A 10235-nucleotide genomic window follows, 5' to 3' on the forward strand; every position below is an offset into this window, starting at 1 on the left:
TTAATGAGTTTTCAGAAGTTAAAATTTAAAACTGAATTTGAATAAATGGTAGGTGGGAGGTGTGGTTTAGTGGTGAGTATGGTTGGCTTTGATGATCTTGGGGGTCTCTTAAGGATTCTGTGATTCTGATTTCTTGCCAGTTTTTCAGAAGCTTGCAGGGGGAACATCTTGCCAGCATCTTTGTGTGTTTATTTTCCAAGGTGGAGAAGTCATCCTGCATTTTCATTGATATCCATGGCATGAGCACAGTGCAGTCCTGTGAGGTGCTGCTCCAGGGCACAGCCCTGCCGTGAGCAGCTGATCGCAGGGAAAAAGATGTCATTACAAATATCCTAAGTGAGGCAGCTAATCACTGGCAATCCAGGCAGATCCTATCTGACCTATAGCCTCATTCCTGCACCCTGGGATTACCTCACCCTGCCCTGTTTTCCTGCTGTGGTCAGTTCCAGCTGTAAGGGTAGAAAGTGAAACACTTTACAGATGGTAACTCAGCAGAGCCAGCCCTGTGCCACCATCTCCAGACACCTGCATGAAACTCAGCTGCTAAAACCCCACAGTTTGGCTCTGGAGAGCAGCTGTGCTGGGCTCCATACCCTCCTCACCACCCACCTCTTCCCTGCAGGGAGATGCTGGTGGCACCCTGGGCATCTGCCAGCATGACAGCCACTGGAAATGATCCCTGAGCACGAGGAGCATTGGGCAAGCAGCTCTCCCTCACCTGCACGTGCTAAGAGGTCTGTGCTGAAAACCCCCACGCCCACAGAACCCTGGAATGGTTTGGGTGGGAAGGGACCTCAAAGCCCATCTCATTCCACCCCTTCCACTATCCCAAGTGACTCCCAGCCCCATCCAGCCTGGCCTTGGGCACTGCCAGGGATCCAGGGGCAGCCACAGCTGCTCTGGGCACCCTGTGCCAGGGCCTGCCCACCCTGCCAGGGAACAATTCCTCCAGAGTTTTAACCTCTAGTTAACGGTATAACCACACAGAGCCAGTAGACCCTATCCAATTTATTATTATTATTATTATTATTATTATTATTATTATTATTATTATCATCATCATCATCATTACGTATTTGTGGAAAGAGAACTTTATCCTTTAAAATATGCTTGCTCCCAGGCATATTTTAAGAAGATAGTTACACAAACTGGCAAATTCACAATTCCTCCTCTGATCAAGGTATTATTAACAATTTAATCCAGAAGCTGAAAACAGATTTAGGCTCGTTACTGCTTTCCACCACACTCTTCTTCTGTCTCCCTGAGAGGCAGCAAAAGGTGGCTTTTGCAGCTGGGTTTGTGCCTCAGAATAGCTTAAAGTGGTGCAAAATGGTGTTTCCTGCTAGAACCTATTGAAACTCCTTTGGGCATAAGTAAGATTATCCAAATCAGCATGGATCTCAGAAAGATGTCCCCTTTGTTAGTAAAGTGGGAGGTTCTCATGGACACAAACCTATGGCCACTCTTCATTGTCACTAGGCAGGATGTTCATAGCTCCTTCCAGCCGTGAAGGAAGGCACTGAGTGCCAGGATGTTGGGATTCTTGGTGTGGAAGTGCTGCCAGAAGGTGAATCAAGCAGGATCCATCCACCACGTGGCTTCATCCCAGCAGACCTGCTCCTGTGGGACACCAGCATCCAGGAGGGCATGGAGCTTCTGGCCAGCTGTTTGCAGCTGGGAACCCAAGCTCAAGGAGCCCAGAGTCCACAGTGGCCACCAGGAGCCAAGTTCCACTAAATTGGTTGTGAGGGAGGCACCTGGGAGACTCAGGGTGTGAGGGCTGTGCTCAGCTTCTGCAGGGACCTCAGCCTACTGAATCTCAATCCAGAGTGCTTCCCAGTCGCTGGATTGCCTGTTTTTGCTCCCTGGCCAGAATAATATCAATCCAGACCAAGTGTAGCAGTTTATTGAGCTTTCCCCCCCAGTTTTTCTTATTTTTTTTTATCATTCCCCCCCCAGATGAAAGAAGCCCCAGAAGTCATTGAGAAGCCACCAATCACTGCCACTGCTCCAGCTCTAGGTGCCCTTCTCCATCAGGTCAAGCATTTCTTTGTAGACCTGCTCGTAGACCTGCTTGCCCCAGAGGAAGTCAAAGTGCACAAATTCGGGGATGTACTTTTTGTAGGCCACGTTGGAGATACGGGGCAGGGTGATGTTCACATCCTCAGGGGCTGAAATCCAGTCCTTGCCCCCATACCAGGCAGCCAGAGGGGTTTTCATGTTCTCCAGCTCATAGAAGGGAGGAGTGGTCTGGAAGACAGGAGGGAGGTAAAGGGAAAGCCAAAAATTCAAAGTAAGTGTATCCTGGCGGCTGCTTGGAATTTCTTCCTTATCCCAAGGGATAGAAGAGGAGCTATCACCAGGGAGCCTCACTGTGCCTTGGGCTCTTCTTCTTTTCACCAGAAGGTCAAAAAGTCATCTGAGTGACTGAGTCACTTATTTTTATTAGAAAGTTACGAACCTGCTTCCTCATACAGAGCAAATTCCATAACTACCATGTAATTAATGGAATCACAGCATGGTTTGGGTTGGGATGGACCTCAAACATCATCTTGTCCCAGCTCCCCTGCCGTGGACAGGGGCACCTTCCACTGGCCCAGGCTGCTCCATTCTCCAAACGCAGTCTCAGCCATGACAATATTTCCATTGCAATATTTATTTTTCCCCTCTGAGCATGGCTCTCTCTTACCTGGTTGTAGTGAAGCACGTTGTCACTGCCGTAATCATAATGCTTGAATTCCCCCGTCTGATAGAGCTGGAAAAGGAGAGTTATGTTTATTATCCACACACTGGAGGGGGCTCTAAGAAAGACAAAACAGGTGACAGGGGACTGCACTGCTCCCTCCTGCCACCAAGGCTCAGGAAACCATTTTTACATCTGGTACTGGGTTTTGGGAGGAGGGCCCAGCCCCAGGAAGACCTCAGCGAGGAAACCCACCAGGAAGAAGCTGGTGTACAGCCAAGAGCCTCAAAGGAGACACGAATCAGACCTTTGGGCAAGTTTTTTGTGTGTTGTGGTCAGTGCCAGCAGCAGGAGGACGTGAGTAGAACATTTCCAGTAATTAATTGTATCATTAGTGGTCTTACCGACCCTCAGCCTTCACTCTGGCATCTCCTGGTTTATCATCAGCCTTTGTTCCACCTCCACCTCCTACAAGCCCCAGGGACACCTCTTTTTTTGGAATAAATATCTTCATCTGCAGCAGAGTTTCAGGGCAGCTTTCCTCTCCCTCCCTTACACAGCTGTGCAGGGGGAGCAGTGGGGGATTGTTCCCAGCCCTGAGCACAGGGAGGAGAGCACGAGGTGTTACCTGGCGCCAGTGCAACATGTTTTTTAGGGATGTGGAGTCAGGGTAGCGGGCCAGGTAGACATCCATGCGGCTCTGCAAGAAACCATCAGAGAGGGTTATCCTCTGCTCCCCCAAAAAAATCCACGTCAGAAATAAACCAAACCTGTTCAGTAACCACACGAGCCTCACCCACACAGATCTGTAGAGCTCCCTGCAGCAAGCTGGGCAATTCCCATGGCAGGGGCATGCCTGGTTCCCAAGGCAAAGTAAGGCTCCATACCTCATGCTCAGGATCCTTTTGCAAAGACAAAGCTCAGCTCATGGCAGTAGCTCTATGTGTTGTTCCTAATACGTTTCCTTCTTGGAATAATAAGGAATACACCAATGCTTTACTTGAGAAACCCCCACCCTGGTACCTCCAGCCTGAATTTTTCTGCCAGCCAAAGATGTGGAAGGCCATGTGGAGGCAGCAGATGGACAGATTGGGCTCAGACAGTGAGGAAGGGGATCTCTTGAGAGGGAAGGGGATCTCTTGAGAGGGAAGGGGATCTCCTAAGAGAGAAGGGGATCTCCTGAGAGGGAAGCTGCAGTGTACATACCACGTTCAAGCTGTTGGTAAACCCACCGGGCAGGTAAAAGACCAAAGAGCACACGGTTTTCAGTATGGGGTAGATGCACATTCTGGAAATCACTTGCTTCAAGACCTCATCCTTATCAAAAACCACTGTCTGTCCTAAAATGATCTGTGGAAGTCAGAGGGGTGGATCAGTGGGGTGTATCACGCTCTTTTTTGCCTCCAGGTGCTCCCCACCTATTTGCTCACCCCCGAATGTTGCTGACAACTTTGCTGTGCTTCATCATTTTGGCTTTTCAGAAAAGGCCATGGCCCTGGAAGAGCCCTGACCTTCCTAGGAGAGGTTTCTCCCAGGAGAAGGGACCCAAAACCAATTCCTGTTAATAGTTCTGTGATTAAGGCTCGACAAGGAGAGGATTTTCCTGCCCTCCAGGCTCACAGCACACGCACAAACTCCCAGAACGAGGAGGTGGAGGTGATGTACAAGCCCTGCGTGTCTCAGGTTACATTCCCAGCCCCTCCTCCCCTCACACCTCACCTGTGGGGAGGACACACCTTAATCAGCGCCTCGGGGAGGTCGAACACCCTCACCAAGGGGGACTTCATGTTGGAGTTCACGGTGATGGGAGCCAAGGCGAAGAACATCTTGATTTTGCGATCCAGTTCGGGAATGGATGAGAAGGCAATGAAACCTGGGTGAGGGAGAAGGAAGCAGAGCCTGCCCTGTGGTTTCTGAGGCAGCTGTTGACTTCCAGGTGTGTGTGCCCACCAGAAGGCCCCTCAGAGGTGGCTCTAGCAGGTCAGGCTCTGGCAGCAATGAGACAAACTCAGTTTGGGACTGCCAGTGCTCAAAACCCTTCTGTTAAAGCAACTACCTGCTCTTTTCCCTTTTGTGGTTTGGGAATGCCTGGACATTTCCCTCCCTGACCGAGGCTTTAGGAACACTCCCAGACTGGGGGTGCACAGCTGATGTGACTCTGCCAGGCCTGCTCTCCTCCTCAGTACCTGTGGTGGTGCCTTGGGAATAAGCCACGTAGTACAACTGCTCCTGCCCCGTTTTCTCCAGGATGTAGTTGATGGACGCTGGAAGGTCATACATGGCCATCTCATGGAAGCTGCAGGGGAGACAGGCCCACGACAAAATCACCCTTGCTGACCTTGCCATGGCTGCTGGGGTGTGGGCAAGAGCTTTGGCAGCAACAAGCAACCCAATTTCTGCCCACTGGCAGAGGGTGTGAGTGCTGGGAGCACCCCTCCTCCAGCCTGCAGACACTGCTGGGGGTACCAGGGAGCTGCCCACCCTCCAGTTTCACACCAAATACCTGTAAGCTGAGTATTCCTGCTGGTGGAACTCAAACTCCTGGTGTTTCCGTGACCAGCTGTTCCCGCGGCTGTTCCCGATCCAGACATCGTAGCCAGCGTCGGCGAGGATGAATCCCAGGCTGGTGTTGGGCAAGTTGGTGACCCAGTTACTTCCCTCCAACACCAGGCCATGCTGCAGGAGGACCACGGCCTTTGGAGCTGGAGGAAGAAGAGGAGGAATCATTTTCTGTGACCACGAGCGAAATGGATCATTCACATCCAGGTATTGCTTTGGCAGCACCCCTGGGAGGTGACGCCAGGGCAGGGACACTGTCCCCTGTCTCCTGTCCTCAGCCTTTCTGGGAGGTGTTTTTGAAGCAGGCCAGGGCAAAGACTGGAAATCTGAGGGGTTTTTTGCACTTATTTGCCATATACATGACAAGAACGGGGCCTCACCCCACCACAGCTCGGAAGCAGGGGTTTCAGTGCGGAACAGGAAGATCCCCAGATGGTGAGATGGCACTGAGCTGGACACAGGGAGGATGCAAAATAGTGAGATGGCATTGGATTGGCCGCCTGGTTTGGTTTCCTTTCCTGACTAAGGGCTTTTTGCTGCTCCACTCTCTGGTTTTGAGCTGAGGTAAAACCTGGGGCAAGATTTCTCTGCCCCATTCATCCTCCTTCCTCTTTGGAGCAAAGCCTCTCAGAACAAGGTCAGCATGGTGGGCACCTGCATTTCTTCTGCTCCCTAGGCTATTTGCCTAGGTTTTCCTGCGGGGACAGCTGCCTCCTGGAGGTTACCCAGCCCAAGGTGAGGTGGCCTTGGCCGTGGCTACTCCAGCCCAGCAAAGCCCTTGGGGTGCCAGGGCCAGGCAGAGCTCCCTGTGGCACTTACGGGGACAGAACATGTTGGATGCCTGCGCCCCTGCCTTGCGGGGGAGGCTGAAGCTCTCTGGGTTGTCTCTGCCGTGGGGGATCCTCTGCAGGGTGAGGTAATATCCATCCTCTGTCAGCACCTCGTGCTCCTCATAGGGGTACCCGTGGTACCGGACAATTTCGCCCTGTGGGAAGGGAAGGACAGCATGGGACAGTCCCCAGGGAGGGAGGGTCTCTGTCCTCAAGGGTGGTAGGGCTTGGCTGGGCAAAGCCATCAGTGCTGGTGGTGACTCCAGGGGGGGGGTGGGCTCAGGACCTCCCAATGTCCCTTCCACCAACGCCGTGGCAATGCCATGACTCCAGCCAGAATTTTTGGCAGAGAACTGTCACTTTTTGTGTTGCAGTCAAGAGCAGGGCAGCACAGACAGCCAAATTCTGAGCCTGAGAGGGCTGTTCTGACCAAACCTGCTGACTTGGATCAAAGTCCCCCCCCAATAAATGCCTGCCATAAATCTCCGTGCATGTAAGAGCAGGGAGACAAATATCTCATAAAATCCTGGTGTCAATCCTCGGTGAAGACACACAGAGCCCGTGGGTCTTGCACAGATCATGTGGATAACTTGCTCAAGCGAGCAGGAAAAGAAGGGACTTACAACATCCATGGACACCTCGGGGTTCTCTTCTGACTTTGCAGCGACGAGCATGAAACAAGAAATGGTGAGGAACAGCCACATCATGGTGCTCTGCAAAACGTTGTCAAAACATTGAGAGACTTTGCTGGCACTGGCACAGAAGCTGGGGGGAGTTCTCTTAATGTGCGCTGCACTTCCACCAGGATATCAACCTGGCCCCTCCACGGGTGAAATGATTCTAAACCAGAAGTCCTCTAACTCTGAAAATGGCTCATTTTGCTAATGTTGAACAAAGCCAGAGTCCAAATTCCATCACATTTTAATCCCGTGTTCTCCATCAGGCCCTTGTATTCAGAAACATGCAGAGGTACAGGTAAATCTGTATGTGCCTGGGCAAACCTGGTTTTCCAGGAGGTGATTATAAATCATTCATGTAAAATAATTTCTTGGATAGTTGGAAAAATAGGTTGTTTTGTTCCACTGATAGCTGAACTAATGAGGAGTAAACCACCCAATTTTAAGTTGCAGGGCCATGTTCTTAAGAAGAAATCAAATAATGTGCTTTGCTTGGGTTCTCCTTATGGCTGAGAGAGATCCTGGGATTCCCTTGGCTTGGTTTTGCAGACCTGAGTGAAATGCCATCTCAGGACTCCCCTGTTCCTCCCGGGAAGGATTTTGATGTCTGCTTTGGCTTGTTCCTACCACAGAACATCTCCCTGCTATTTTATCTCGTGGAAACAGAATCACAGAGTGCTCTGGGAGGAAAGGGACCTTAAAGATCATCTTGTTCCAACCCCTCTGCCGTGGGCAGACGGGTAAATTTGTTGGAGGTGACAAATTTGCAGCAGAAATACTCCCTCAGCTACTTAGAGGAGTTCAATTATATGGACCAACTTAGCAGGCACCGGCCAAATTCCCGCTGAATGCCAGCTATCATTGCTTCCCCGGTGAAACAGAGGAGATTTTCCGTCACTTCCCGGCTGCCCCCCATCCTGCCGCGGGAGGAACGGGCTGCCCGTGCTGCAGGAGGTGACAAAAGCCACCTGCTGCTGCAGGAGGTGACAAAAGCCACCTGCTGCCTCAGGTGTGGCCGGAGCGGCTCGGAGCGGAGCATCAGCGCACCGCCCCGCTCACCTGGGCACGGCCAGGGACCCCATCTCCCACCGGGGCACCAAGGGCTGCCACCGTCACCCTGAGCCCTCCTTGTGTCGCTTGTCGCTGGGTTCCACGAGGCTCCGGACTTGTTAATTTAAGGGCGAGCCTTTAGCAGAGCGGGGAGAGGCTGAACGCATTTTTGTGACCTAGCGTCAGGAGAAGGGCATGCAAATTCCAGGGCAGAGCCTTGCCTGGGATGGATGGCCCTTTCCTCCCGACAGCCAGCTTGGAAAAATATTCCCTTTGTGAAATGGTAATGGTAAATGCTGTTCGTCCCAGCACACCTGGAATAACCAGAGTAACCCAGAGGTGCAGCAGGGTAAAAGGCACCTCTTTTAGCGGCAGCAGCACGGTGCTGACCCCTCTCCGAACACTCCCAGGTTCCTCCCTGAGCAGAACATTCCTGTGGAGCCGGGGCTCCCGGGGAAGCGCTGCTGTCCCATCCCCGGCGCTCTCCCAGTGCCTGCAGCCCCGTCCCGCTGTCCCCAGGGAGGATGGCACCAAGCAGGAGGGATTACCGTGGCGGTCACAAGAGCTGTCCCCTCTGTCCCCGCTGTCCCCCGAGCAGAAGGTCCCTGCTGCCGCTCGCATGGGGCTGGCATTCCCTCTGCTCCGAATTCGGGAGAGCCGGGAGCCGCCACCCCCTCTGATCCCTCCTCCCACGAAGGTGTGATTTACCTGCGGGCTGGAGTCTGCTCCGGCAGGAGACAGCCGCCCTGCCTGGGAATGTTCCCGTGGCGCTGAGAAGAGCTGAGAGCTGTGACAAATGGGTTGGTTCCAGCTGATGGAGTCATTCGGCATCTGTGAAGCCCGGGGTGGGCACTCCCGGCTCGGACCTGCCCTGGGAGCGGCTCTGGTGCAGGGGGATGCTGCTGGTGCCCTGGGAGCTGAGGGATGAGTGCCACCAGCCCAGCTCATCCCACCAAACTCCACTGGGAAAGCTCCTTTTGGCTCTTCCTGCTGCCTCCTGGCACGGAATGAGCCTGAAAATGCAGAACCTCCCACTCCCAATAGTGACTTCGGGGGGTGCTCAATTAAAAAAAAAGAAAAAAGAAAAAAGAAAAAAGAAAGAAAAATAAATCCATCCCCAGGGAGGGAAGGAGCTGTGGATGGAGATTTCACATCATGCCAGGCTTCCCCTCTTGCCAGCTGGTGATGCCTTTGGCCAGGAGCTGCCTGCTGCCTGAGGAGATCCCTGCAGGGATGGTGGCAGGTCACACGAGCTCTGGGTGTCATTTTTGGCACCTCTGCACTCCTTGCCCAGGTGCCCACTCCTTGCTGCGGGGCCGTGGTGCTGAGCGTGCTCCCCCTGGGATCCTGCATCCCTCCTGCATCCCGACCTGCCAGGGCTGGTCCAGCCACGCTGGCCCAAATGCAGACAGGCTTTGGAAAGCCTCAGCAGCTCCACCTCTACCTGCAGCTCTAATGACTGGTCTGTACCAAAGACTAGCTGGAGGCAGTGCCAGAAGCCCTCCCAGCTGCCTCACCCTCAAATAAGCAGGTGCTCAGAGAAGAATCTGATTTTTCCCCTGCAGGGAGAGGAGGAAAGGTGGAAGGACAGGATCGGGTATGGCCAGATGAGAAAGAAGCCACTCCCTCTTCCTCCCAGCACGGACAGAATTTGGCTTCCTTTTGGGGACAGGGCACCAGAAAGGCTCCTATGGCCACTCCTGGTCCTGGCATCAAGCTTAGGGCCACATCAGTGGTCAGCTCCCCAGGGTAAATCACTGCACAGCCCATTAAGACATGAGCAAATCAGAAAAAATAGAAAATCATGATAAAAATTAAGAGTTCTGAGCCAAGCTCATTCCATAGGTTTTAACAGTTATTTTATTTCCCTGCAACAATCACCCACTGAAAGGCATGGGGAGAGGAGGGGATTGCTGGAAAGCAGCCAGAGGGTGAACACTGAGCTGCTTTCCCACCAGCTGCTGCCAGGACAGGACTGGTGTGACCATGATGGGAGCCCTGGGAGGGAGCATCCCCCACACACGGGCAGAGAGGGACCTGAGACCCCCTGCCCCACGCTGCTTTCATCTCAGGAAGCTTTTCCTAAATTTCCTTGCTCTTCAGCTTGCTGCTGGCCAGCCATGTGGGCACTGAGGTCTTGTGTTGGAGCCTTGGATGCTGAGAATTTCAGACTTTCTGTGCTGCCAGGCACTGATCCCCAAGAGAACACTGCATCTGACCTGAGGCCATGGAGAAGGCTTCCAAAATTGAATGATGGAACTGGGATTGTGGGTGTGGAGTTTGAATAGAAGTGTGTGATATCACATGGTGGGAAAATTAGAGTTTAAGGGTTTAGAATACAGTAATATATATAAACAAGATGGAGGTTTTAGGGCGGAGGCTGCTCCTTCTTCACCTTCTCCATGGGTTTGGGTGGTTTTGTGTAACTGGATAAAA

The 10235-nt window shown here is 52.6% G+C and overlaps 1 protein-coding gene across 1 annotated transcript; it reads right to left on the bottom strand.

Annotated features, from left to right (window-relative positions):
* Nucleotides 1-2016: 2016 nt before the first annotated feature.
* On the bottom strand, nucleotides 2017-6779 carry LOC121336110 (lysosomal acid lipase/cholesteryl ester hydrolase-like). The gene is made up of 9 exons (XM_041404957.1): nucleotides 6696-6779; nucleotides 6062-6227; nucleotides 5187-5385; nucleotides 4870-4979; nucleotides 4420-4556; nucleotides 3890-4033; nucleotides 3312-3383; nucleotides 2690-2755; nucleotides 2017-2250 (listed from the first exon to the last, which is right to left on the bottom strand). The coding sequence occupies exons 1-9, from the start codon at nucleotides 6777-6779 to the stop codon at nucleotides 2017-2019; spliced, it is 1212 nt and encodes a 403-aa protein (XP_041260891.1).
* Between the last annotated feature and the right edge of the window lie 3456 nt (nucleotides 6780-10235).

Source organism: Onychostruthus taczanowskii, unplaced genomic scaffold (assembly GCF_017590055.1).
Source record: "Onychostruthus taczanowskii isolate IOZ18803 unplaced genomic scaffold, ASM1759005v1 scaffold22, whole genome shotgun sequence".
NCBI lineage: Eukaryota > Metazoa > Chordata > Aves > Passeriformes > Passeridae > Onychostruthus > Onychostruthus taczanowskii.

Bases quoted from the DNA above. Each gene is read 5' to 3' on its own strand.
- LOC121336110 (XM_041404957.1), bottom strand. From the start codon at position 6,779: ATGATGTGGCTGTTCCTCACCATTTCTTGTTTCATGCTCGTCGCTGCA. The intron at 6,228-6,695 runs GTAAGTCCCTTC...CCCTTCCCACAG, and splicing joins CCGAGGTGTCCATGGATGTT to GGCGAAATTGTCCGGTACCA. The intron at 2,251-2,689 runs GTAAGAGAGAGC...CCTGTCTTCCAG, and splicing joins ACGTGCTTCACTACAACCAG to ACCACTCCTCCCTTCTATGA.